The sequence below is a fragment of the Aulonocara stuartgranti genome (genome assembly GCF_965226115.1).
Source record: "Aulonocara stuartgranti genome assembly, chromosome: 14".
Classification (NCBI taxonomy): Eukaryota; Metazoa; Chordata; class Actinopteri; order Cichliformes; family Cichlidae; genus Aulonocara; species Aulonocara stuartgranti.
The window spans coordinates 4338721-4365343 of NC_138950.1; the positions used below are offsets into that span (position 1 = coordinate 4338721).

The following is a 26623-nucleotide window of genomic DNA, read 5'->3' on the forward strand; positions in this document are numbered from 1 at the left end:
GAGTGGAGAGGTCAGCTGACTGTGTGATTAAACCTTCAGGGCTACAAGATGGATGACCTGCTGACCTCCTACATCAGCCAAATGTTGACCACCATGAACAAGCACCGGTCAGGGCGGGGCCACAGCAAGTGAACTTCTTACTGGCAGGAGGCCACTGAGCTCATCCGCCTCTTACGTCCTATTGGCCAGCACTGCAGCTGGGGGCGGACCTTTACCAGCCACCTTTGGAGGATGAGCCGCAGTCCTTCTGCTAGCACAGAAGGGTCAAAGTTCACCTGGGAGAGTTCGAATGCTAGCGGCAGCAGCGACCCCGGCGAAGGCCCCAGCAACAGTTACCACTACAGCTATGATGAAGACGAGCCGTCCAGTGAGGATGACTACCTCTGAACTGTCCTTTCTGACTGCGTCACCTTAAGAAGACGCTGTCATCGTCAGGTCTGAGCCTTAAGTACACACTGCAGTGACCCTGAACATGACCCTGTATTAGCACTTTATGCTAACCTGACTTCTAATTGAGCATTTTTACATATTAGCATAGCAACACGCTAATGCGCCAGACTGCTGTAAGGGGATATTTGACTGTTAACAGGGTTTGTGCAGGTTTTAGAGAGCATTAAAGCCTCTTACTTTTGCCCAATGTTTACGATATCACGTGTTTCAGATGTCACACCTGTGGGGACCCCCTGCCTCATTATAAGCTCATCAAATCCATCCATTAAAGTTCACTTGTACATGTTTAGGTCAAACTAATGGACTGACTACTCCTTTACTTGTTTTAATACATACACAGATAATAAATTATTTTAGGCCATTTCTTGCTGATTCCTTTTGTTTCTTCAGCACTTTCACAAATAATTTGATGAACTCTGCAGACATCTAAATTACCCCAGAAGGAGTTAAAATGCACAGAAACATTCAGCTGAGACATGAGGCTGAAGAGTCAGAACTCCTCAAACTGAGGCTGATTTTAAAAAGTAGCTCAGAGTGTAGAAAAAGATTATCTGAGATCACAAAAACCATCCAGCCTGAGAGCGTAAAAACTGCGTAGTCTTTTAAAGACGTATATTTTCTCATCTCTCACTGAGTAAATGTTTGTTCTTTGAATTACTCGATCCGTCCATCTTATCCAGATGATTAAATAGCTGTAGTTTCATATGCAGCATTAACAGGAACTTACATTTCAGTAAATTTAACATCAATGATTTTCAAACTGATATTAGACTGTATATTAATTTTTAATAAAAGGGCTAAAAAGGTCTTAAATTTAGCTGGTAACTCTGTAAATACCCTGAAACACACATTTGTCATTCGTTAGTTTCATGTGTGTAAATTAGAGCCTTACAGCAGATTTAGCGATTTGTTTTTTGAGCATCTTGAAATACTCAAAGTCAAAAAGTTTATGGCTTTTCTTTGATACAACACTTCCTGGAAGTCAAGGTCAGACACATTTGAGATTTTATGTTCATGTGTATCGTCTGCTCTTATTGGGTTCCAGTTCATCATTTGTTTTTAGTAGTTCTTTCCCTGACCTTAGGTCCAAACTGAGAGGAGGCCAGAGGGGTGTACTACGATGGCTTAGTGGGCCATGTCGAGCTTAAAGTCAGAGTTTCCTCTGTCATGAAAGTGGCTCTGTTTAACTGGCACAATAACCTGGTCAGGAGCAGGTTTTGTGCTCAGAGTTAAGTCACTGACTCATATTTACATCATGCTTTAAGTGCAATATGAATCCTCTGCTGTGGGAATACGTTTGATATGCAACTTGTTAAGCTGCACTTTACTACCATGACAAACTTACAGCAGCATAAACTCTGCATGGCATTGACATGTGAATCTGCATGTACTCAGCTGGTAATACAGGAAATGTTTTTATAAGTGCTCCTCATTTACAGTTTAGTCTGCTTTACACTGCTGCAATTACAGCATCTAGAACCCAGAACACACACTAAGATTATTCAAGTATTTCACTGTTTAAATGTGTCCAGTTTAAGGTTTCAGAGCTCTGATGTGCAGCCGTCAGGTTAGAAATAATCAGCAGCGCAGAGTGCGCTTGGCTTGAATTAAAATATTCAAATTTGTACCACTATTTTTATCATCTGTGACTTTAAAGTAGGTGTCACTCACGGGGATCATTTTCTGTGGATAAAGTCACATGACTTTGGTTTCAGGTTTTTCTTTGTCCAGCTGACACAAAGAAAACCTGGCTGTGGTGAACGTCCTTCGTAGCACACCTCTGAGCTTATTTAAAACTTTTCTGTTGTTTTTGTGACACTAAATTGACCTGTAACATGTTTTTAATCTTTAGGTTAATGACTTCAGTGTGTCACAGTTTAATACAGGGGATTATTTTAATACTCATGGTTTATGTTTACACTTTTTATTTCTTTACAACTGTTCAGTTTTACATTTTTGCCTGTATTGCGTCATTTCTGTGAGAGCTGCTGCTTCTTCCTGTATGAGGCTTTTACATTCTAGTTTGTAAAAATGTTCTCAAAGGTCACTTGTTAGCTGGTTATGGGGTTTCCAGCTGAATCTCAGTTTTCCTAATATGGATGAGTTCTATCTTTTGAACTGGAATTGACCTAATCAGGATCAAAGCCAATACTGTCCTGATGAGTAATGTGGACCCTGAGTTAAAACAAACTACCATCAGTCACGTCACTTTTTCCTGCCTTTAAAACAGGCTTGGTCAACTCCAGTCCTCGAGGGCCGGTGTCCTGCAGGTTTTAGATCTCACTCTGGGTCTACACACCTGAATCAAATGATTAATTCATTACCAGGCCTCTGGAGAACTGCAAGATATGTCGAGAAGGTAATTTAACTATTTAAATCGGGTGTATTGAATCAAGGACACATCTAAAACCTGCAGGCCACTGGCCCTTGAGACCTAGAGTTCCCCCGCCCCTGGTTTAAAGTAAACTTTGCCTACCTACTTGTGTAAGTCTTTAAATCTTTATTATCCAGCGAATGAGAAATTTGGATGTTACACAGCCCTTATAGCAAGGGGGATATAAAAATATAGAAGGAAGACACAAAGTAAATGTCCTCTCCTGCTAAAACATGCTGTTAAAAACGCTGATATTTTCACTGTTACATAAATCTTAAATACACACTTTGACCTGTAAAGGTCGCCATTACTCTGGTTATACGCCACGGCAATCATCATCATTTTTGATGTTTACGAGGTACAAAGAAAAACCACACTTGCTGATTTCTGTTGGAACTCCCAGTTAAAGTAAAATAAGAGTACATTTGGAAGTTGCAAACTATGGATATTAAGTTCGAGTTCCCTTTTAATACATATTAAAGGTTTTAGATGCAAAATCCATTTAGACCTGTACTCAGGCATTCAAGTACAATTTGTCCAAAGTATTAGCAAATCATTACTGAGTAACTATAGATTAGCTCATGAAAGTCCTATTAATGAGAACAACTAATGAATTTAACAGAAGCAAACGCGTAGCTCCATATCAAGGCTGAGCTCCTGGAAATGTACAGCGACTCAGTTTCACTGTTCACTGTACAGATGCTAAGTCAGATATCAATTAAAAATACTACAATAAAGGTCTCATGGTTCCGTTTTTGACTTTCGTTTGTGTAATAAATTTATGTCGAAGCTGCTGGTGTCTCAGACTTGAGTGTCCGGTGGCGTCGGTCTGGTGGTGCAGGGGCTCGGTGTGAGTCGCTAAGTTTGATATTTTAACCTAAACTATGATCCACTAAATCTAACTGAACAGAAGGTAAAGGTAATAAAAATGATCTGCATGTTTATCATAAAGTTGCAACAAACCTATCCACAATCAGTAAACACTGTTGATAGTTAATTAACCTTTTTATAGTTATTTGCTCTGAATTTACAATTTATTAAGGTTTACATGATAATTGTGTTTTTGTGGTGTTTGAAATTCCAGCCTGGTTCTTTTTTTAACCTCATTACGTCGACCTGTTGAACCCTTCATTCTTCTGGTAACCAGCTCTGGGCTTTTGTCTGTATAATAAACTGGTGCTTGTAACTGTGCCAATCAGCCCATTTGATACATTCGCGTTTGAAGTTTTTGCCTTTTGTGTTTCTGTTTTCAGAGTATTAGTCTGTGTTTTGACTCTGATTGTGTAACTCATCATCCTGACTTCCTGTAGTGTTTCTGTAACGTGTGCTCTCACTTTTGTACAAAGCACTCAGTAAATTTGGATTCAACTTAATTAATTTCACTACTGTAATATTCAAAACAAGTATGATCAGTCAAACGTCTGAAATACTAAAAGATTAAAATGTCTTACTAAAGTTGGATTTCTGGTCTACTGCTACTTTGTACTGCGTGTCTGTAAAATTCAAGAATCAAACCTTCTGTTTGTAATGTTTAATACCAGGTGACGGCAGCATTTCATCAGATAAGTTACAGTAAAGCAAAATAATTTCCTTTAAAATAAAATATTGCAGGTCAGAACAGCACAATGTAAAAAAACCAGAACATATTTAACATTTTGAAAGATTAGCATCTGAACTATGATACTAGTTTTATAATATTACATTATATCACAGATCACTTCTCAGCACCAAGTGTGAAGCTCATTATTCAAAAACAACACTAAGCGATACATAAGATTTGATGCTCTCGCTCTTTTCAGTGACTTTTATCATTTAACACCTCAGAGGTCCCACTTTGCCTGTAAATGTCTCTTACATCCGTAACATTAAAAGATGAGTCACATTTAAAGAGCAGCCAATGAACAGAACCTCGGTGTGCAGACAGGACCCCTCCAGGATCGACGAACCAAACAACTAACAGACAGCCTCAGTTGTACCCGCTTAAAAATGTTTGCACTCCTGCAGGAATGAAGACAGCAAAGCAGAGACGCTGCACTGACTACGAAACGAAATCTTTCCAAGCACCAGATAATCCAGATCATCAGTCTTTATTAAAGGTGGCCTGTTTTGGACGGTTTAACCCCTCAACCCGGAGAGGCCTGAAGTCTCAGTGAGTCTTAAACTTTATCACCTAAAGTATCAAACAGGATGCCTGAATTCATTTTGTAGTTTTGGCTGGACAGTTCTCATCTTTCAGGAACCATTTGGATTTTGTCTCTAGCATAAACTGTAAGAGTTGCTTGTAAAACGGGCCCACTGCTGGGCCAAAGTGCGACGACCCGACTGCCTGCTGATGGCGCTGTGTGCCCAGCTGCTTGTTGACTTTTTTCTTAACTGAAAAACTGGCATAAAAGGGGGTTTCTCAAACACATGCCGACTTAAACACGTCTGTCCGCCCATTATTGGTGGTAACAATCGATTTTTTTAAAACCTATTAATGATTAGTGGATAATTATTTCTGTATGAAGAATCCGGGTCTCGTCATAAATGCTATAACCAGCAAAGCACCGTAAGACGAATAGGATGGACTGGATTTTCAGGCATCAATCGCACAAAGCTACTCTCGTAGCTTTCTTTGGTCAAAAGTCACAAAATATCAACTACGTTTTTATGATTGAGTAGATTTTATTTGCAATTAGCATGTTGATAAACGTATTACACAGATTTCTTTGATGCTGTTTGTTTGCTGCCTGTCCTGTGAAATTCCAGCAGTTCCTCTGGATGCTCGAGTATTACTCTCAACTAAAAACGGCTGTTTACAGAAACTAGTTAAAACATCAAGCTTACACAGCAGATCAGCCACTGTCAAACACCAACTACACATTCAGATTACAGTGCATCGTGACTGTTTGAGCTCTAATCATTCGGAGGTCTTGTGTCTCCCTGCCCTCTGCTGGACCAAACCCAGCCCTCTGTGGGCCCAACATGGGAGTCCAGTGTGGTGCAGAACAGGGAAAGCTGCAAGTCTGCTCGAGAGCAGCTCCAAGTTTCCAACAAAATCATTTATTCAAATCTATGAATTGATTAAAATTGGAGAAATTTGGCACAAAACCCTCTTTTGAAAACTACAGTTTGAATTTGCTAAGGACACCTGGTGTCAGACTTCAACTGCCTCGTTGCATATATAAGTGGTAGATTTCAGCTGTCCTGTTTAATTCTGACTTTTTTGAAGATTTTTGGAGGAGAGTATTTAAATGAATTATCATTTACTGAAGTCTGCAGCTGGGAATTTACTGAAAACTGTGCAGATTTTAACACTATAGGAAAATAATGACAGCTGCCAGCGTTACCCTCAACCTCTCAGAAGATGCACCCGTGGTAACAATGTTGCTTCGTTCTCCTCCATTCACAAACTGTGTCCATGCCACCGGCCTGCCCGGCAGGGTGACGATAACGTCCCATCAGGCTTTTACTGCTGAGGGGTACAAAGTCTTATTTTGTGCCTTAATTAAGACACGAGACACTTAATTTACTTCTCTTTATCAGTGTTACGACCCTGATTAGGGGACAGGAGGGGAGTAACATACAAGATTGGTCAAAGCTAACAAAACTGTCTCTGTCCTGTTGCTCTTCACCCTGAATGTTTAGAGCTGAGCCTGCAGACACTGACATAAAGCACTGCAGACGGGAGTTGGCAAATAAAGGATGGATAAAAGCACTGGAGGTACAAAAAAAGGAAAAAAAACAGCAGCAAATTACTTTTTACGCCAAGTCGACAGGTTTCCAGTGTTTTGTTTTTACTCACATTTCCACACAGAAATTGGTCCATTAAACATGTGCTTGTAGCAAAGACTGCACTTTTAGCATAATGAGTCACCATTGGAGAATTTTTAGAAACTATTTTGTATTTTCTAAATAAGAATCCGGCACATTTACGTATGATGTGCGATCAAAGTGATGAAAAACAAATCCGCTTACAGCAGTGTGTAACCAGGAAATACTGGGTATATATTTGAAGACAACGCTGATACTGCACTTATCACCTCATTAAAGTAGTCTGGTTTCTCTGACACTGATACCACACTTGGCACTGATGAGACACCAAAATAAAATTACCAGCAGCAAGTTTAAAAAAAATAAAACCCCGCGTGTCGGGCAGTTTGTGCCGCTGGCACGTTTTACTAACAAACAGACTTTTCTTGCAGTCAGTATTCTCACATCAAAGAAAGTCCACAAGGCTGCTGAAAGGAGAGGCAATGAGGGAGGCAGTGTGACTAAAATAGAGCCATGCGGACGGTTAAAAGGATTTAGGAGCTTAGATTTAGATTCAGCCCCCACTTTACTCAACACAACACCATAAACAAGTTTGTTCTTGGTGGCTCTGCAGCGCCTGCTCCACAATAACCCCCAACATCAGGTCTGTTTAACCATGTGATCACCTAACCTGGAAGAGGTGCGACTCTGTTCATTTGAATTGCTTCAGTCAAGCCACTAAACTTATAAACCTCTCTGCATTGCAAGAGGGGTTTTCAAAAGCTTGTGAGAGTGATTGTTTTGACAAACTGAAGCAGACTTGGGTTTGAATCTGAGTGAAGAGCAGTGGTGGGGAATATACACAGTCAGCTGCAGACATCACAGAGCGGTGTTCATTCATAATGTCTCTGAAGTCTGCTCAAAGTCTGCCCAACCGCCCCCGCAGGCCTCCACACGGAGACTCCTGCTTTATATCAGATAAGAAAATTTACATCACCTGGACCAAAGTGGACCCCAGCAAACTGATGGATCCATAAACTGTAAAAGACTTAAAACAAACACACACACACACACACACACACACACACACACACACACACACACACACACACACACACACACACACACACACACACACACACACACACACACAGCAAAGATGAAGGGCTGTGAGTGGCACGTTGACCCAATCACATTCAAAACCAGTACAGGTAAAAAGCCAATGAGAGTCCTTGATCTACAAAACTAACTTCACACCTGGTACCATCCACCGCCAGGTGTGTTTGACACGGTGACAGAGCGACTGAAATAAGATAAAACAAAAGCTGATTGGATGCAGACAAACTGAATGTTTAGTTTGTCACCATCATTACATTTTGCAGATTCCTTGTAAACCTCTGCAGGCTGACAGCAGCCGCCGTCTCTCTCGAGCAGTGATGCCTGCAGCATGCAGGGGGAGCCTACAGTAGGACGTTTAAACCACTACATTTATCTTAAAGCTCTAGTTATTAATTGCAGGTTTAGACTATTACTATAAAAAAATAAACCTACTGATTAATTATGCTATAGTACTTATAGATTAAGCTAACCAGCAATATATAGAGATATATGTATATATAAACTAATTTAAATGACTTTTTCCCCACGGTGGTAAAACAGATCTGACCCTGGGAAAAATGTCATGTTGGACATACAGCCAAAAATCTGCATACTTTTTGGAAACTTAATATTACATTCACTTTAGTACACAGATGAACTGTACCCTTCCCGAGCCTTTGGTTTACATTCTTTCTGTCAGTCCAACAGTGTCGAGTTCACACACTGAATCTAGCAATTCAGACACACAAATGATCATTTAAGACATGGTTTAAGGTTTTTGTCTGATGCACCTGATGTCTGTACAGCTGAAAATGAAAAAGCACAGCTCATATGTAAGAGTCCATTTCATTTCTTCTGTGTTTACAGTTTATCACAGAGCGTCTCTGATCAACATTCGGTCCTTCATCAGCGAGCAGACGCACAAAGGTGACTGATGGATCACTGCAGCTGCAGACGTTCATTATTTTGTTCGTTCACCGTGCCGAATGACCAGAAATGAAAACGTCCTCATCCTCTGGTCTCGTCTTTAACTGTCCTCACTTTGAGGAATTTAATGGCATCATGAGATTACAGTATGGAAACGGACACCCCAGGGCGCGTGTCCACAGTCCATTTGCTTCATCTCTGATGGGAAATGAATGAAGGCTTTTTATTTCCAGCTGTTCGTCTTCCACAGGCGGCCCACCCACAGACCGAGAGGATGACAGATGGAGAATAGAGTGTGCCGTCTACTTTCTGCTCTCTCTGTCATGACTTCCAAACATTTTTAGTTTTCATTTGTTTGTTAAAAGGTGGTGTCACAAATTTCTGTGCACTGCTCGGAGTTTTCCATCAAAATGTGAAGACAAATGCTGTGTTGGCTGCTCACACTGTCAAGTCCCATCAATCCACATCGATTTTGTGGGTGTTAAACTGATGCTAAGTAATAGACTGACTATTATAAGCAACAATAATTAAATAACAAAAGCTTAAGATCAGAGAGTTTGACAGGCCTTCATCACACTCTCAACAAGGACTTTTTCCATCTCTTATCTGTCCTTTCCTGACTTGCACCTTCCTTTTTTAATCTCCCTCCCTCTCACTCCTCTGTGATGGTGGGCAGGTGAGGGGTGCTGGGTGAAGTAGGCATGCTCCGTAAATCAGGCCGGACAGTGACGCTGGAGATGGACCAAACATCGCTGAGCTCTGCAAAACAGAAAAACCCAAACAGTGTTCAGTGAGTTCACGACAACAGTTTATACTGTCACATGGTGTCAGCATGGTGGGAATTAATACAAAGGTGAAACTGGAGGTCAGAGGACTTAAGGAAAGAAGGAAGGACAGCATAAATGACGGGGTACACTACTGAGGTAAGTGCATGATACACAAGCACAAATCCTGCAGATCATTATTTTCCAATTTGTAATTATTGTACAGCAGCGGGTCTCAAACAGCGTGCTGTGACACAAACTCTGGCAAATCACATATTACTGCCATATGCAGCTGCACAATGAGTAATAAATTACTTTTTTCTTATTTCCAGTCCTTTCAGTAGGAAGTCATTTACTGCAGAACATAAAGTCACAAAACAAAATTCTTTCAAAGGGAACCACATCCTGTTTGGGCCGTTTCAGTGTCACACATTAAAAACTCCAGAGTGTGATGAGGGGATGGAGGAGATGTGCTCGTGGAACTTTTTGCGAAGAAAAGAAATTTTGTGTCACATCATGAAGAGTCTTCATCTGACAGTGAAGTCAAAAGAACTGCTGATGTGACAAATGGTAGTGAGGATCTTTTTCAGATATAACTACCACCTAAAAAATGCTAATGCTTCAAATTATCCTTATTGTGACCACCTCGGCAGTCTGCAATGTCAGCGAGGACGGAGAGAGCAGACAACTTCTGTTTCAGACTGACACTGTCAGTGAAAGATCGTTATCATAAGAGCTGGGTGTCCAGATATGACCGAGCCATTGTCAACATTTTTTTAAACTGACAAGTCCACAGTGTGCAAACGTAAAGGCACTAGATCAGGTGTAAACAGAGATCAGAGGCACCGCCCCTCCAAAAAAGACTGTAGTCTAACATCCTGAGGTGTTTGAGGGAGAACAGAACAGAGGCGATGTTTATTCCTCCTCTTCCACCCTTTTCACCAGCTCTGCCTCAGTGAAACTTCAGGCACTTCCTTAGAATAAAAACCAAAATTGAAGGAGTGCTGTTTTAACGTGGCAGCGCTCACAGAGAAGGACTGAATCTGCAGAGTGATCTAAAAACAGCAGCTGCACTGAAACAGTTCGGAGGTAAATGTAAATGGCCTGTATTTATATAGCGCTTTACTAGTCCCTAAGGACCCCAAAGCGCTTTACATATCCAGTCATCCACCCATACATTCACACAATCACACACTGGTGATGGCAGCTACATTGTAGCCACAGCCACCCTGGGGCGCACTGACAGAGGCGAGGCTGCCGGACACTAGCGCCACCGGGCCCTCTGACCACCACCAGTAGGCAACGGGTGAAGTGTCTTGCCCAAGGACACAACGACCGAGACTGTCCAAGCCGGGGCTCGAACCGGCAACCTTCCGATTACAAGGCGAACTCCCAACTCTTGAGCCACGATCGCCACGACAAGATGATCTTGAACTGTCTTTTTAATTTTAAGGGGCTATGTTCTTGAACTTTTTAAAAACTTTCATAACAGCTAATGATCTTTGTAGTTTCACAGAGTTTCATATGATTTCCATGGATGATGGAAAGCAGTTTTTCAGCAGGAAACACAGAAAGATGCACATTAAAAACAGGGTTCATGACTCATACAAGGTTCTTGGAGGGACGACATGCAGGGCTGACATGCGGGGGGTCATGGGTTGAAGACCAGGGGGAGGGAGACAAGGGCTCCAGGAGGAGGGTCAGAGTGAAGAGCGCTCCAGCGAACACAGATGATCTCGGCGGAGTCTGACACACATGACACATACGACACACAGCAGGAGATCACTGCATGCACAGATGTTTTCATGAAATAGCTACAGTCTTGGTGGCTAGCCTGCTACATAAGAAGCTACAACAGCACTGTGTGGGTGACTATTTCAGCCGTTAAGCACGATCACTGAACAAAGTGAAGGCTGTGAGACTATCACTACTGGCAGAAATCTGAGTGTTTTCCTCACATTTCTGACCGTTCACCAACCAAATATGAGTATGACGTGTAAATCAATGAAATACCAAATTTAATTTTTTTTAAAAAGGACAACCTAATTTTATGACAACATCACCAAACATTTAATTTCCATGTAGTAAAAACCCCTGAATATGTAACACAGTCTTCAATGAATGCAGACTAGCAGCACCTTTAAATTCTAAGCTAAACCTCAGCCGGGATGAAAGTGACACAGATGTTTACATCTGTTTTCATCAGTTTGTCTTGTCTAGTTGCAGATTCACCAATCATGCAGAACTTTGACCTTTGAACCTTAACGTTCACTCACAGAGTCACACAATAATGGAAGCATCAGGGGAAATAAAGCGTTCAGTATTTGCCCAAGGACACTTCAACGTATCACAGAAAACAGGTAATATCAGCCATGACGGGGACAAAGCATGACAAAGTTACTGGAACACGTGTGTAATCTGCTGAAAGTTGATGTTTCACATTTATCCAGCACTGTGTACAAGAAAAACGTTGTTATACCTGTCCTGAACTTGCTGTATGGTCCATTCTCGTGAGTCTGCCGGCTGCCGGACCAGAAGGGCAGGCCTCGCTCTCTCCACCTGTCACACACACACCGCAAACAGAGATCAGAGCAGCAGAGCGTAACCTGGTGTGCTGCTGTGTTTACCACTGTGCTTTGAGGCTGCTGCATGTAGCAGCTTTGATGTGTACACATGTGAGAGGAGGTCTGGGCGAGCCTCAACTGAAGCCCGCCTATACAAAGAGTGAAGGAAGGAGCAGATGATGAAAGGGGCAACGCAGAAAAAAAAAGTACAAATAAAACCACAGAGGATTTTCTTTGTGGTGAAGAGCATCGTCTGTGTGACAGGAAAGACTCCGACTCTCTTCATATCCTCAGTCTAAGGGCTGCTAGTTATAGTCACAAATAGCTAACCTGAAAAAGCTGTGCTTGAGTTCAGATCTAAATTAACCCCTCGTGATCTCGCTGTGAACACAATCTCATGACAAATTCAGTTTGAGTTGATAAAACAAATCGTGGCTGAATATTTGAAAGCACAAAAAAGGCAGCTTCTTTAGATAAAAAGGAGCATTTATCATTATTAATGCTGTTCTTAGTAGCTCATTACTTCGTAATGTATGACTAGACAGATAATCAAAGTTAATAAATCTTTAAATGAAACTGACATCTTACATCAAGAGAAAACCAGCCGAGCGTCACATACTGTGAAATGTGTGCAAATATCAATAAATATAATCAATGTGGCTTTATTGTCATTTTTATAATATTTTAAAAATATTATACTTGAAGATAATTATTATTTGAAGAAGAGATTAAAGTAAATAATTAGACGCAGAATATTAAAACATAATTTTAGGATCTCTTGAAGCTGAACGAAAAAATATTCCGATATTATTTTTGTGTGAAGAAACAAAATGTTTGCTTCCACAAAAGTGAGCCACACCGACTCAGCCCAGCACAGCTTATGCACAGGTTATGGTTAGGTTTAGGGTTAGGCATTCATTTTTAATGGTTAGGGTTAGGGAAACCATTAATATGTCAATGAAGGTCCTCACTAAGATAGCTGAACGTGTGTGTGTGTGTGTGTGTGTGTGTGTGTGTGTGTGTGTGTGTGTGTGTGTGTGTGTGTGTGTGTGTGTGTGTTCCTACCAGTGGAATATGAAAATTGCAGTGATGAGGAAGGCTGACACCACATCAGTAAGAATCCACATCAGACTATATTCCTCTGGGGTCTAGAGAGACACAATAAAAGGATTCATTACATTTATTAAACAAAGAGTTCTGAGATTTGTTGGGTCACAGATGGAGGAGACTGAGCATTAATACGATTATTCAACACAGTGATGGTAAACGGACTGAACACTCTTATTAAAATAATAATTGCACTGGAGCTGGAGCAGGAGAGAAGGTTTATGTAATCAAATGCTCACAGGTACAATCTCCAAACACACACGACACCTGCTGCACAAGCTTCAGTGGATAACAACAAATTTTAGACGTTTTTCAGTGAATTACTCAGAGCCTTACCTGAAGCTTGCTGACACAAGCCTAAAAACTGTTTTCATCAGGCATAATGGGAGGTAATTATCTGAAACTAAGGAGAGGGACCACAGCTCAGACACTTCCCTTCTGCTTCTCTGTCATTAGCACATGGGGATCTGTCTCCTCGGGAGCTGCTGCCAGTCCCCTCACAGGCCTTCACCAAACCGCAGCCTCAGTTCATCCTTACACAATCTGCCATTATCTTCTACAAATGCTTTCATATCTAACAGAGTATGTGGTGCCAGCTTGTGAATAACTCTTTAATGAAGCATGAAATATATTACATGTAAATGCTTGTAACCAATCCTATTACTTTTAACAGTTTCTAAGTTCTAAGAGCCTTCTGGTTTCTTTAACCTCCTAAGACCCGAACTCTTTCACGGCATGCATTTTTAATTTATCTTTTCTATTTGGGCTGATTGGGACCCGATGAATGGAAAAACAAAGAATTATCTTTTTACCTTATTTTGCTCTACAAGGGTCTGACATCCACATATGAGTACATTCATTTTAAATTTTGATAGAACAGTGGTAGTATAATGTCCTCGTAAGTGGATATCAGTAGGGATGGGTACCGTATCCGGTGCCATGATGGCACTGGTTCTGACATGAACGGTAGTAACCAGACCAAAAAGCAGCGCACATTTCGGTGCTTTTTTTCTTGAGATGTCATACACTTTGGATTCTAGCCAATCATTTTACCTTTCCAAGGATAGTAGGCGGGCCTAGGTACATACGTTCTTTTAGGGCAGAGCTACAGATTAAAAATGCCCAAGGCCAAGCGGTCAAAAGTCTGGCTGTACTTCACAGCAAAAGATGCAAACTCAGCTGCCTGCAACAAGTGCTTTAAGCTGATACTGTGATACTGTCAAAGGAGGCAACACCTCAAATCCGATGAAATACCTGGCGACGCATAGCGTTTTTTTAAAAGCCGAGAAATGCACCTGTATTTGATACCTTGCTGCCAGACCTCACAGCGAGCACATCTACTGCAGGTGGGTTGCCTGTTATCGGACCCAGAGTTAGCAACATCCCCCAAGAACCTGAAGAGGAGAGTCCTGGCCCCTAGCCCTGCCAGTGTAGCAGAAATGATGACGGATGATGATGCAGCAGCAGCCGTTCTTCTCTGGGTGAGTAGCTTAATGTTGTTCGTGTGTAATTTATTTTATTTATTAAATTAATGCATGTAAGGTGAACTAGCAAACACCGTCGTAGTTACATGCGGCTGTCTTCTTGTTTGATGGCAGATACTCCCTTCACCCTGGCCAAAAAGACTAAAATGACCAAAGAAAAAGTGGAAAACAGCTGAACATGAGAGGTTTAGGACAAGTTTTGTGTTTTTTCCATTGTTTAAGCACTGCTTCCAGCCAAGAGTGATACCATATATGCCCCATAGCTGCAGAAAAGGCTAACATTGCTATCTTTTTACAAAAAAAAAACAAAAAAAAAAAAAACAAACAGCTGAACATGAGAGGTTTTTGGACAAAGTTTGTGTTCTCCATTCTTTAAGCACCGGCACCGTTTCAAAACTACCGGTTTGGCACCGGTATCAGATAAAACCTAAACGATACCCATCCCTAGATATCAGGCCCTTGTAGAGCAAAATGTAGTATTTTGGCCTAGACAACCAACATTTGATGTCCACATATGTGGACGCCAGGTCCTAGGAGGTTAATAAAGTCTAATATGACTGTCTCATAAAAGAATTGGAGGTTTGAATCTGCTCACCATCAGGAACAGCGGCTTGTTGATGTTGGACAGGATGTGGATGGAGTTGGTGGTCACGGACTGCGCTCCAGCACACCAGGCCAGTGTGTAGAGCCAAGGCTGGCTGATCACATACAGGTTAGTGCTGATGTTCACTGACTGGTACTTTCTGGGGGGGGGGGGAGAGAGAGAGAGAGAGATGCAGTTTAGCATGCCAAGCCTTCTCTGACAAAGAGACATCGCCTGGATGGGAGCGCATGCTGCTCTGAAACCTGTTAGCATTGATCGGGCTTTTCCAAATGTGCAAGCTGCCAATTCCATCTGCACTAATGCACGCTCATACCAACAAAGACGTGGGCTTCTGAGGGATTAACTTTTCCACACATTTGCAGCCTTAAATTTAATGAAAGACTGTTACTGATGAAAAAGAAAGCTGTTAAGTTTAACTCTGGTATTCATACATTCTACTGCAGTTTTTCCAGTGAGTCAGTGGCCTGTAAAAGACTTGTAAAAGTTTGACCGCATGCTTTATGCTCTGATTAAAACCTATCAGGCAATAACAGTATGACTCATTCCACCCGTCACCGTTGGTGACAAATAACAGTTGAAACGTTTTCATGAAGATGAATCAGTTGTAACAGTGGAAGATTATTTCAGTCGCCTGTGTAAGTTGTGTTGAAAACTGTCTGTATGTGAGTCACTCCACCATCTTTCTTTCCAGATTGTTCTCCCACAGCTACTGTTAATGTACAACTACCTCCCTCTCTTATTCTCCTCTCAGCTGGACCCGTCTGTACCTCCTCCACTGCTTCCTTCATGCCTCTACTGAACAAATTCCTCTTTATCCACACTTTCCTCTCCTCACTTCGGCGATGAGCATCTCTCACACCTGCCCTTTATCTCCCTCTCACTTCCCTGAGGTTGTTCTACAAGCACCGAGATGGAGTCACTGAGGAAGCTGCATCCATCTGTATCTGGGTTACATAACTGCACACATGCACAAACACAAGAGACCAATTCAAAATGTCAAGTTTCTCTCAGTTGGTATAAATAGGGTTGTTTTGCCACTAGATGGATGTGATTGCATAATTGAATGTTTGAACTATGTGCAGGCCATTATATCTGTTGTTGTTTTTCTAGTCTGAACTTACAGACTTGTACAAATAACTATGTTTAATTTGTATTTTAGAAATCAGATTTTGCATGAATAGTTTTTCTGCAGTGCATAAAAAGAAGAAACACAGAGCAGAACTTCCATCACCAGGACATCGGGTCAGGCAAAACCTGAAGAAGCAGCTGATTGTGTTGCTGTTTGTTTGTCACAAAGATGACAGCCAATACATTCAAATGAATGCTATTATTTATATCTGCTTGATTATAATTAAACTCACAATTAAAATTGTGTTGGTTAATATTTGTTTTATCTTTAATGTGTTGTTTGAGTAATTTATGCAAGTTAAAATGACAATTCAAATCATTAACAGCCCTGGTATTGGTTAATAATTCACGAGTGTGAGCATGTGGCCTCTCCTGACACGAATACAACCTAAATCTGAAGAAACTCTGAAATAATTACCGCTGCAGTGATTAACAATCTTTAATTAAAACTGCCTAAGACAGACGTTTAATGTATGCCGTTTATCAGCTCTGTACCGGATCTGTTGCTGAGACATGGTGCTGTAGTGCAGGTTCAGTCTGGTGATGTGTCCGTCTGTCAACTCCTGGATAGAAGCCTTTTCTCCAGAGGTCTGCTGCAGGTGTGGGTCCACAGCCTGGACCTGGTCCCTGTCTTCAGATGGCAGCCACAGGACCTACAGCCACACATAACACAGTGAGCAAACAACACCAGGAAAAATTAACAATAGGAAAAATAAATGCACTGATTGTGTTTGCAGAACGGCACTAGACTGAAACCAAAAATATCCCCATTAAACCAATTTAACGTTATCTTTAAATCAAAGTGCAGATACATTAATCCTGATCAGTTACCTGCGAGGAGTTGATGTGGGCCTGTACCACCTGTAGAGTGGTGTTGATGTATGACAGACTGTATGGGTGTCCAAGCGGTGGCCTGCGCAGGTCGAACAGTACGAGTCTACCACTTCGGGCTGCTACCTCCAGGAACTGGACCAGTGAGGGAATAGACTGGTTCTGGGCCTGGGAGCGGTCTGCCGCAGAGAGGGATGACACGGTGCCAAACGGATCCCTCTGCAAGTGAGAAGCAGAGTGATGGTGAGAGGAAAAAAATCAGGTTGAATTTCACCTGCTCTTAACTTAGAGGGACATTTTCTGTCTTTTTCTTTGGCTTAGTTGTTTATCTGTCAGTCACTGCCAGCAGGAACTCAAACAACATTTGTGAATTCTAAATATCTGTAGGAATGTGTTTCTTCAGTAGTTTCTGTACAGATGATGCATTTCTAAGCCAACAACATGCTGCTGTTGCTCTGTGTTGAGCTGCGTGCGTGCTGGTCATACCGATAAGAACCAATCACCAGCGTTCAACTGCTGCAGCTCGGTCCAAGTGAACATGGAGGCGTCGAGGTGTGTCCTGTTTGGGAAAACCTCCGCGATGTTAGTGGTCCTCTTCAGGGTGGAGTCGTGCATCAGGAAGGGAACACCATCAAAACTACAGACAGAAAGAAATATTCAGTGAGTCACAACACGAGGATTCAAGAAGGAAAAGTAGGACTCCAAGATGAAGGGTAAGTGATACAAGGGAAGAGGAAGTGAAGAGGCAGTAAGGATGACCAGATTCACTGGTCAGCACTGATAATATGACTTCATAACAACAATATGTAGATTTATGATACAAACGGAACCCCAGAATCTGCCCTGCAGACTCTCAGTAAGTTGCACTTATTGAGCTTCAATCCTCTTTCACAAATCTGTTGATGTGGCTGAAGGAATAAAAAAAAAAAAAAAAAGAAATCGCTGCACTCCTACCAGAAAGCTCACCTTATGAAAGACATTATATAGTGTAGTTACACAACAGGAGCCCAGTATCATGCACAACATAGAAATACAACTCATTCTTATGAAAGCACCACCAGACTCAACAGCACTGGATTAAGCTAACCCGCTGATGTTGAGCCATGCAGCTGATCCTCCTGTTTTCAGGTTGTAAAATGGCGCTAAACGTTTGGTTGTAGGCTCACGGGAGTGCTCACCGCTAATTGGATTAGCATGGCAGTAATCACCTCAGCAATGAGAGAAGCGTGCTAGCATCTGATCTGTGTAATTCAAGAGACTCGGCTGTAGTTCACTGATCACCTGATCTGATTGATCTGATCATTTTACCATTAAAGAAACGCCCAGAGGTAACAGTCAGTGTCAAAGGATGCACCGATTGCAGTCATGAGTTTTTGTAATCCTGTAATGTGAGGCTGGCTTTAGATGAGCAATCTTTTCGTGCCATCTGCAGTCTGGATTTTAAGTTACATGCCAGGTTCCAAACTTTCACACTTTTGGTGTGAGACACACTTATTCACTGATTCTTCCTATTGTCAGCAAACAAATAACCCACCAAATAAGCCTCTGAGATAAATAAAGCATATGCCAGCATATATGACTGGTGAGAACACATCCTGTCAGAGGTTATAGGTGGATGCTGAGGTAGCAGCAGTACTGACATATTAGAGTGAAAGATGGGAAATTTTCAGCTTAACCCTCCTGTTATGTTGCGGGTCAGATTGACCCAGAACAGAAGAGATGTCACATGTCATCTGCATCATTACAGAAAACGAAAAAAATCAAAATTATAAAAGAAAATTGTAAAATAATCAATGCCAGTGTTTCTGACACTTTTGGATGAGTAAATTTGCCCCGGGTCAAATTAACCCAGGAGCATAATCGGTGTTCCTGGAAACCAACATAACAGGAGGGTTAAGAAAGAAAGACTGCTACGCTTGTTATGGGCATACAATACGACGCAGCTCAAGTGGTGCATCTGAACTAGCTTGAACCAGCAGTTATCCTGAGCACCATCAGACCTGCTGGGACATTTTACTTTAAGTAACTCTGTAACACTGAGACTGGTCCTTGTAACCAGGAAGTCAAGTTTATAATGAATTTTGTAGATTAAATTCAAGATCTATCTGTTTTTACAGCAGTGACATTACTGTGTGCAATTCACATGCTCCATAAATAAAAGAGTGAGATAAAAAAAATCAGTAGGATGACACACCTGATGGTGACATCAGTCTCCAGTCCTTCTCCTCCAGCTTCCACTGCCTTCTCAAAAGACATCACAGTGTTCTCCGGAGCGAGCTACAGAAAAACAAGCAACAATTTCAGAAGGGATTGTTGGAATGGAATTCCATGCTATGCTTTATATTAACTAAAATGCCATATAACCATAAAGTGCCGTATTAAGTCGACACGGCCCTGAAAATAAAGGCATTAGACTACGTGTCCTTGGGGGTAGAAAGCTGTAGACTCTTGCTCACGCTTGCCTGGGAGAAAGTAGATAAGAGGGGACCATCTTCTAGTGGAAAGTTACTGAAACACTTGTTTAGACTAGAGAGGGACCAGCAGATTGATTGTTTGATTGTAACTGATTGTTTATTCCGAGATGAAAAACTCAAAGGGGATATTGCACTGTTTTATGATGCATGATACTACTGATTTATAAGAAATACTGTTTGCAGAGAATCATGGCCTTATTTGTCTGATTAGAAAGAACAAAACATACTGCACAGGAAGCCGAGGTCATAACTTAGGCTTAGTCTGGAAGGGGGCCGAAGCTATAAGAATGTGAGAAACAGTCAGACACTTCGAGATTTTGCCGGACACCCTCCTGTGCAAATCTCCCATCCGGACGTTTATGCCTAAAGGGTTGTATGGTCTAAAGAGATTGTTGATTGAGCATTAAACACCAAGTGTTGTTCTTTCAGCCCAAAGATCAAAGAATTGGGGTATTTAACAGGATCCAACCATCGCCCTGATCAGACATATTCTAACAGGATTGCACACAGGATGCTGCAGAAGCAAAATCAGTTTCCAAAACGTCAATCTGGATATCAGCCTGTTTTCTTTTCCTCATTACATCGTGAGCTTTAGAGTATCTGCTGAGCTACTGGGCACAACTTAATATAAGCTGTTTATATTTATTTCTGATCTACAACAAGCAGCACAACTGTTAGAACTGTCACAGCTGACATTAACTTAGATGGAAACCTACTTCCACGACAGAGTTTACCTCCTATGATGTCAATATAAGCTCAGACGCATGTTGAATAACAAATATCCACTTTCCCTGCTGCCACCTGCATGAACATTACAGCCAACAGGTGGATTTTCCCGTTTCACAGCTAGCCAAACAACGAGGAAACACTGACTGTTTAGGAGACACAGAGTGAAAGTGGACAGCACATCTTTGTTTTCTTAACATGAAACTCTTTGCTGTAGCCAGGGGGAGCACCAAAGTGACCCTCTTAGACTTGTTAGTTTTAATCTTGTTTTCCACTGAGGTTCACTGGTTTTCTAATATAATGTAAGTCTATGAGCCGCTATGTTACATCTATGCAAGTTTGTGACAGCAGGGCTTCATGGTGCAAATTAATCTTTATACATGTGGTGTTTAATGTCCACTTTAACTCCAAGTGGAAATTTTTTTAATGACTTTATTTTAGGGCAAAGTCAAAAAACTGTTTGGCAGTTTATTTTTTAAATGCCCCATAAGTAGGATGGCAAAGGGTCCAATTTGTCCCAGTGGATGGAAATGCAAGGTGTGAAACTGCAGCGTGGATCATTGTTTTCTATTTTTACATAACTGCACTGCGATTCTTGATGTGATGATGTCAGCGTTATGATGCGTACATTACCCAAAGGGAGGCTAATCCACAATCACACAAGTTAAAATATTTTGCAAACTTACTTTAGGAATAAACAAAATCAGATCAGATGATAATGGTTTAATTCAGCCTCACCATTGGAGCTCCTCTGTGCCCAATGAGAGTAGGGGCAGGTCCCAGAGTTCCCGCCTCTTTGATGCAGGGCGAGTACATTCCCAGAGGAACCAAGTAGAGCGAGAACAGCACGGACAGAAAGAGTCCCAGGACGGCCACCTGACGGACTAAATGCCACAAAAATAAATAAACGGTCATGAAACAGGAGCGTACTACTGCATACTACTGTCCAAATATTCTGCACATAAAATACACGCATTCTGCTGTAATTTGTGCAATTCACATGTAAACAAATCCTAATACTAACAAGCATAAAACTTCACAGTTACAGGAGTGCTATGCAGTAGAAACTGGAACTTAATCAGGATAATATGGAGTAAATCTTTCTTGATAGGATCAACATAGTGCTTAACAACAGCAGCCATATGGGCAACACAGGGAAGTCTGGACAGAGAGCAAATACAAAGACCTGAATTGTAGCCTCTTAAATACAGATAATAATAATAAGACTATTCTATGAGTTTTTATAGTAACTTCATGCAAGACTGTGTATAGTTTAAACTTTACAACAGGCAGAATAGCCTTTTTTAATTGTCTTCCCTGATGAATAAAAGATATCTTACCCCACTCATCACCCCACCCTCTGAATCCACCCCGAACACCATGTTACCCCAGAATTCGTCTGTTCGACACAGAAAGCTGACAAATAAAGCACCAGAGGTCAGCAGGACTAAGATTTTAATGAGGGGTAAGTTGCCTCCAACTAGGCTGAAACAAATCACGTCTTCACTAATAAACGAGGCTCTGAGTTTGTTTCATTTAGAGAAACTCTGCAGGCAGCACCGGTTTATTCTGTGCAGGTCAAATTAAAAGGTGAGACCAGAATAAGGACTATTTAGACGGTTGCAGCAAAAACAATAAATCTGTAACTGTGTGAGGACTGCCTGTATTTAATATATCAATTTATTAGTATCAAGAATATCACTTATTATTGAGTCAGGTTAACAAGGGAAAGAAAATATTTTAAAAAAATCTTTGGTTATACATTACTGTGCACAAATCTTGAGTGACCCCACATTTCTTTATAATTTGCTAGGAAGATGGAAATGAGTGCAGCCATACATGTACACAGCAGAGTTTGCACGATTCTAAGAAGCTTCAATATTTGGTATGGCTGCCTTTATAAAGCCCGAGCCCACTCTGGTAGCTTTCTTCTAGTTTGTTTAAGTAGTTTTCAGAGACTTCAGGAGACTTGGCTCAACTGAAGAACAAATGCATCTCTCTGTGTCAAGTCTCTGATGGGTTTTTTTCCCCATTTCTTCATCTGCTATTGATAGTTTTTAAGCTTTAAAGACCTACCACCTCTTTTGCCCTCCATTTGTCAAGTGTCCTCAACCATACCGAGCTATGCTACATTTTCAGCTAATGCCTCTTTGCCACACCGTGTTGCCGTGTGCATGCTTTTTGTACATTAAACTAAAAAAAAAGGGAACATGTTGTGTTTTTTGTGACCCACTGCTAATAAGAAAGTGCCTAAAAATTCAATTTAAAATGTGATCTTTCTAAGTTGTCAGTTATGTGTTGATACCACACTGGGTCACAGTGTAAGTATTGCATCAAATTAGTAAAATATATAATTAAAATGTTGCACAAAATCCTCACACCAGTGCTGCTACTCCATGTCTTTCATTAGAGCATCAAAAAGCAAAACAAAGGTTTGGCATTTTGCACAGGAACAGGATTAATGCCCCGAGCAAGACAGCGTTGGCAAGCCCTGCTGTGGCCTCTATGTGTATATATATCTATGCACGAGAGCTATGACTACTGCTGAGTCATTTGACCAAGGAAGGAAGGCCAATTTTACACTTCCCTGCTACAGATAAAAGCCAGATTTAAGTGGGACTTTTTGTGGTCATTGTGGCATTAATAGAGAGAGAAATTCTGCCCTTTTGGGAAATGTCAACAGGTGCTCCTTTGTCAGCCTCCCACTAAAGAGTCTCAGCATGACTAAGCACAGACACTCCTACTGCTGCCCCGTCTGTCTCCTCTTTGAACAACCTGCCCAAAACCATCAGAAACCATCAGCTACTGTTACAAACATCATCAAAATAGAGGACAGACATTTTGCTTTTCTTTCACAGGAATCCTTACCAATGTTTAAACCAATCCTAAATTAAATAAAGTCATAGATTTAATCGAGTATAATAAACGCACATAGCTTCAAAGTCTGGATTATTTTCTAATGACCAACAGGAGGCAATGACTATGGGACATCCAGTTTCCTGATAAGTTGTTGGGCTTAATCGCTAGTTGGAAATTATTACGTATGGCACATGGCTCATTTTACAGGTTTTAATAGCTTTAATAGTTCTCCCAGTATCCAGTTTAACTTTGTCCAGATGTTTATCTCAAAACATTAAAGAGGACTAAGCCATATTACACAATCTGCTTCTGCTAGCACAGACCCCTGACACGAGTCTGCATCCTTCTGCCCGCTAAATCACCATAGCAACAAGAGAAAGTACCAACAGAGAGAAGAGAGAGAGAAGAGACATGGAGGTCAAAGCCATTCAGCAGAGAGGAAAGGACATGACACAAGACAGAAAGCAACCTGAAGACAGGTTAAAAGAAACAGATGGCAGCTAAAGGGGCAGAGCTGGCAGGGCACGAGATCAGAATGACCTCGAGACCAATAAAAACAGACTCAGTTTGCAGGAAAATTACTCAAATGAAAACCCTTTTGTGCCTAACGGTGGCTGGAGGGAGATCTACAGGTTGATAAGCTTTGACAGAAAAGGAAGGATTTGCTCAGGAGTACAACTTTTGCAGCCAAAAAGCCAATAAAGAAATTCCCTAAGATCCTTCAGCCTATTTTCTCTTTCAGTTACTGTACTGATAGGCTGCATATACCTATTTCTATTCTTCTCTCTTTCCCAACTATCTGATACTCTGGCTTTTAAAAGAGAACAAGTTCTAAACTGAGACAAAAACGTGCTTTTTGTTCCCTTTATTATAATAAAACATAAAAACATAGTTTTTTTTAAAGGGTGTAGTTCTGGTGTAGCATTATCAAATATTTAACTACTTTTCATGTGATTTTCATTCACGAGTTCTTCCATGTAGATCTACATACAAGATATGATTAAAAACCTATAAAATCAAGCATATAAAAGCTGAATCAGATGCTTAAGAAAGGTTCAGTGTTGCAAATGCACAATCACCCACAGTATGAAAGACGTGGACAAAGACATCACCCAGGTTCTGTTTTAAAGCATCGACCTGAGTGTTTGCACTGTCCTCATGTTGGTGTTTAAAAATCAGATATGACGAGGGAATGTTGTGTCTTTCAGTTGTGGGTAACAGACATGCTGTCCATAATACAAATAGAAAAGTTCAGCAAAGACTCAAAAGATTCTCTTCTGAGTGTCTGGAAACCCTTCTTGGAACACTTTGCGAGGACTAAACTGGACCCAGATTTGTAAACTCTCATCAACTCCAGCTTTTGGTGCTCTATCCTGTGGTGTTCTGTGAAGTGCATGTTTGCTTGAATTAATTGTTTTTTCTGGAACACATCTGAGACGGTCTGTTTTTGTTTGTTTTGGGATTTGTGTTGGTTTATATTTTGAAAATGTGAAATAAAATAATAACAAAAAAAAATCAAATATGATAAACTTCAGCAGATCAGACTGAGAAACTGAAGACACTGCAAGCTCCAGGAATGAGTCATTAGTCAGTAACTCAAGTGATGAATGAATAAATTACTAAATTAACTTCATGCTTTATTCAGTTTGACCTGAAACTTTGTAAAGTAACGAACACCCGAAGTCTTTTCACAACCAGAGGAGTCGCCCCCTGCTGGCCATTAAAAGATGGCAGATTTGAGACATTTCCATTTTGTCTTCACCCTAAGACGGTTGAACCCATGTTTTACACCGTCTATGCCCCACCCAACTTTCAGTGTTATTTTTAAAGTGCAAAACATCCCTTACCTTTCTTGTTCATGCGAAAGAAATGTAATGCTATTGGCCAGGAAAGAATCGCCATCAATGACACTGCAGCCACATGTAGGTAAGGTGCTGTGACCTAAATATAAAAAGAAAGCGACAGCAGTAATAAACATAACTGTACAAATCTCTCTGCTAATATTTATGACTACAATAATAACTGTACAATGTTTAATAAACTGTGGTTAATTATTTGAAAAAAACAAAACCAAACAACGAATCACTCCTTGCTGTGATTGGCTGGTGTGGCTCACCTGCAGAGAGAGGAGGAGAGTCTTCCATTCTTTGCTCCAGAGGTCAGAGAGGATGGCGGTGGCTGTGACGGAGAACGCCAGCGTCACCACAATACCAGACTGACAAAGAGAGGAAGACGAGAAAATACAACGTATGTGAGTGCACACCAACGGAGACCTGAAAAACCAACACTTCATGCTCTTTTACATTTCTGTATTTATACCTTGTGGCTCCAGTGAAGGTACAACCTCTGGCCCTCAGAAAGCAAACACACCGCCAGCACCTAAACAACAGGTGCAGAACAGGCTTAGAGTGTCAGACATTAATATTCTTAATATCCAATATCTATTAATATTAGCGTTTTATAAAGCTGATTAAAGCAACCATCTGTTAAACCTTTAACTTCAAGAACTTTAAAAAAAAATAAAAATAAAAATTTATTTTGTCCTGATTTTTTTCTTATTATTAAATTTCTTTCATGTGTCCAATAAAAACAGTCAAATCTCTACGGATTTGATCAAAGCCAATCTTCAAAGCAGAAAGTCAACTGTTAATACAGATTTTTCTTTCACATGTTTTATATAAAAGTCTTACATAAGTTTGTCACTCTAGAGAAGAAGACAAGCTCCTAAATGTCAAACGACCTGCTGATGGAGCCCGAGGCACAGTGCACACTTGTGTCTAATAAAACGCTTTGAAGAACTCCAGTTAAAGTGAAAAAAACAAACAAGTAATCTGTGATGTTTCAATGCTTTGCTGTTATTGCATAACTGCAGGAGGGCACAGGTTGGTAACAGGAGAGCAAACAAACAGTCAAGTAGGTCCCAATAAGGTGTTGCTGAAAACTTGCTGAACTTTAATAAGAACATTGTTGTAGCTGTAATACAAAGGCTTTCTTGGCAGCTCCAGGGAATTAAAGTGGCAACCACTATTTTCTTTCTTTCTTTTTTTAATTGGTTTTCTATTACATTTCCAGGTTCCAGACGGGTTGAAATCTGAAATCGGTGTTCATACCAATAGCAGAGCGATGTATGTGAAGAGAGCCGCAGCAACAATCAGCAGGACCAGAGACCAGGGGAACCAGAACCCAAGATTCCCAAAGTTAAACCTGAAGATACAAAAGGACAGAAACAAAACTGTAGCAGCAGCTTCATGTCTGTTTAAAGTGTGCTTCATGGTGTGTTTGGTCAGTTTAATCCACACCAACTCTGAACAAAACATCAAACAGTCATCAACTGTGGACATTTATACCTGTGGACAAAAACTGCAACATTTCCTGGAGACAGTTGTCATGAATCTGTAAGTGATGTGTTTTATGCATATTTTGTGTGTGGAGCACATGTTTAACCAGATAAAGCTGGAACAGAAAAGCTCTTTAAAAGCAGCAACAGTTGTATTTTTTACT

General features: G+C 40.9%; 2 protein-coding genes across 12 annotated transcripts in view; one reads left to right on the forward strand and one right to left on the reverse strand.

Annotated features, from left to right (window-relative positions):
* LOC309687767 (unconventional myosin-VIIa-like) overlaps positions 1-4285 on the forward strand; it is a 52635-nt gene extending 48350 nt beyond the window's left edge. For all 3 annotated transcript variants that reach the window (XM_082502939.1, XM_082502940.1, XM_082502941.1), the window contains one exon: positions 40-4285. In XM_082502939.1, the coding sequence (XP_082359065.1) occupies positions 40-132 (93 nt within the window). In that variant the 3' untranslated portion in view covers positions 133-4285. The remainder of the gene's footprint in view (positions 1-39) is intronic.
* A 67-nt stretch (positions 4286-4352) lies between these two features.
* The window catches only part of LOC309687771 (glycerophosphodiester phosphodiesterase domain-containing protein 5-like), a 41915-nt gene continuing 19644 nt past the window's right edge, over positions 4353-26623 (reverse strand). For 4 of the 9 annotated variants that reach the window (XM_082502948.1, XM_082502946.1, XM_082502947.1 and 1 more), the window contains 13 exons: positions 26233-26326; positions 25442-25501; positions 25239-25337; positions 24970-25063; positions 21002-21147; positions 19258-19340; positions 17550-17700; positions 17064-17282; positions 16728-16885; positions 15096-15243; positions 12975-13057; positions 11825-11904; positions 4353-9340 (listed from right to left, as the gene is read on the reverse strand). In XM_082502948.1, coding sequence (XP_082359074.1) covers positions 9234-9340; positions 11825-11904; positions 12975-13057; positions 15096-15243; positions 16728-16885; positions 17064-17282; positions 17550-17700; positions 19258-19340; positions 21002-21147; positions 24970-25063; positions 25239-25337; positions 25442-25501; positions 26233-26326 — 1522 coding nt within the window. In that variant the 3' untranslated portion in view covers positions 4353-9233. The other 5 variants (XM_082502949.1, XR_014270849.1, XR_014270850.1 and 2 more) reach the window with 5 other exon arrangements.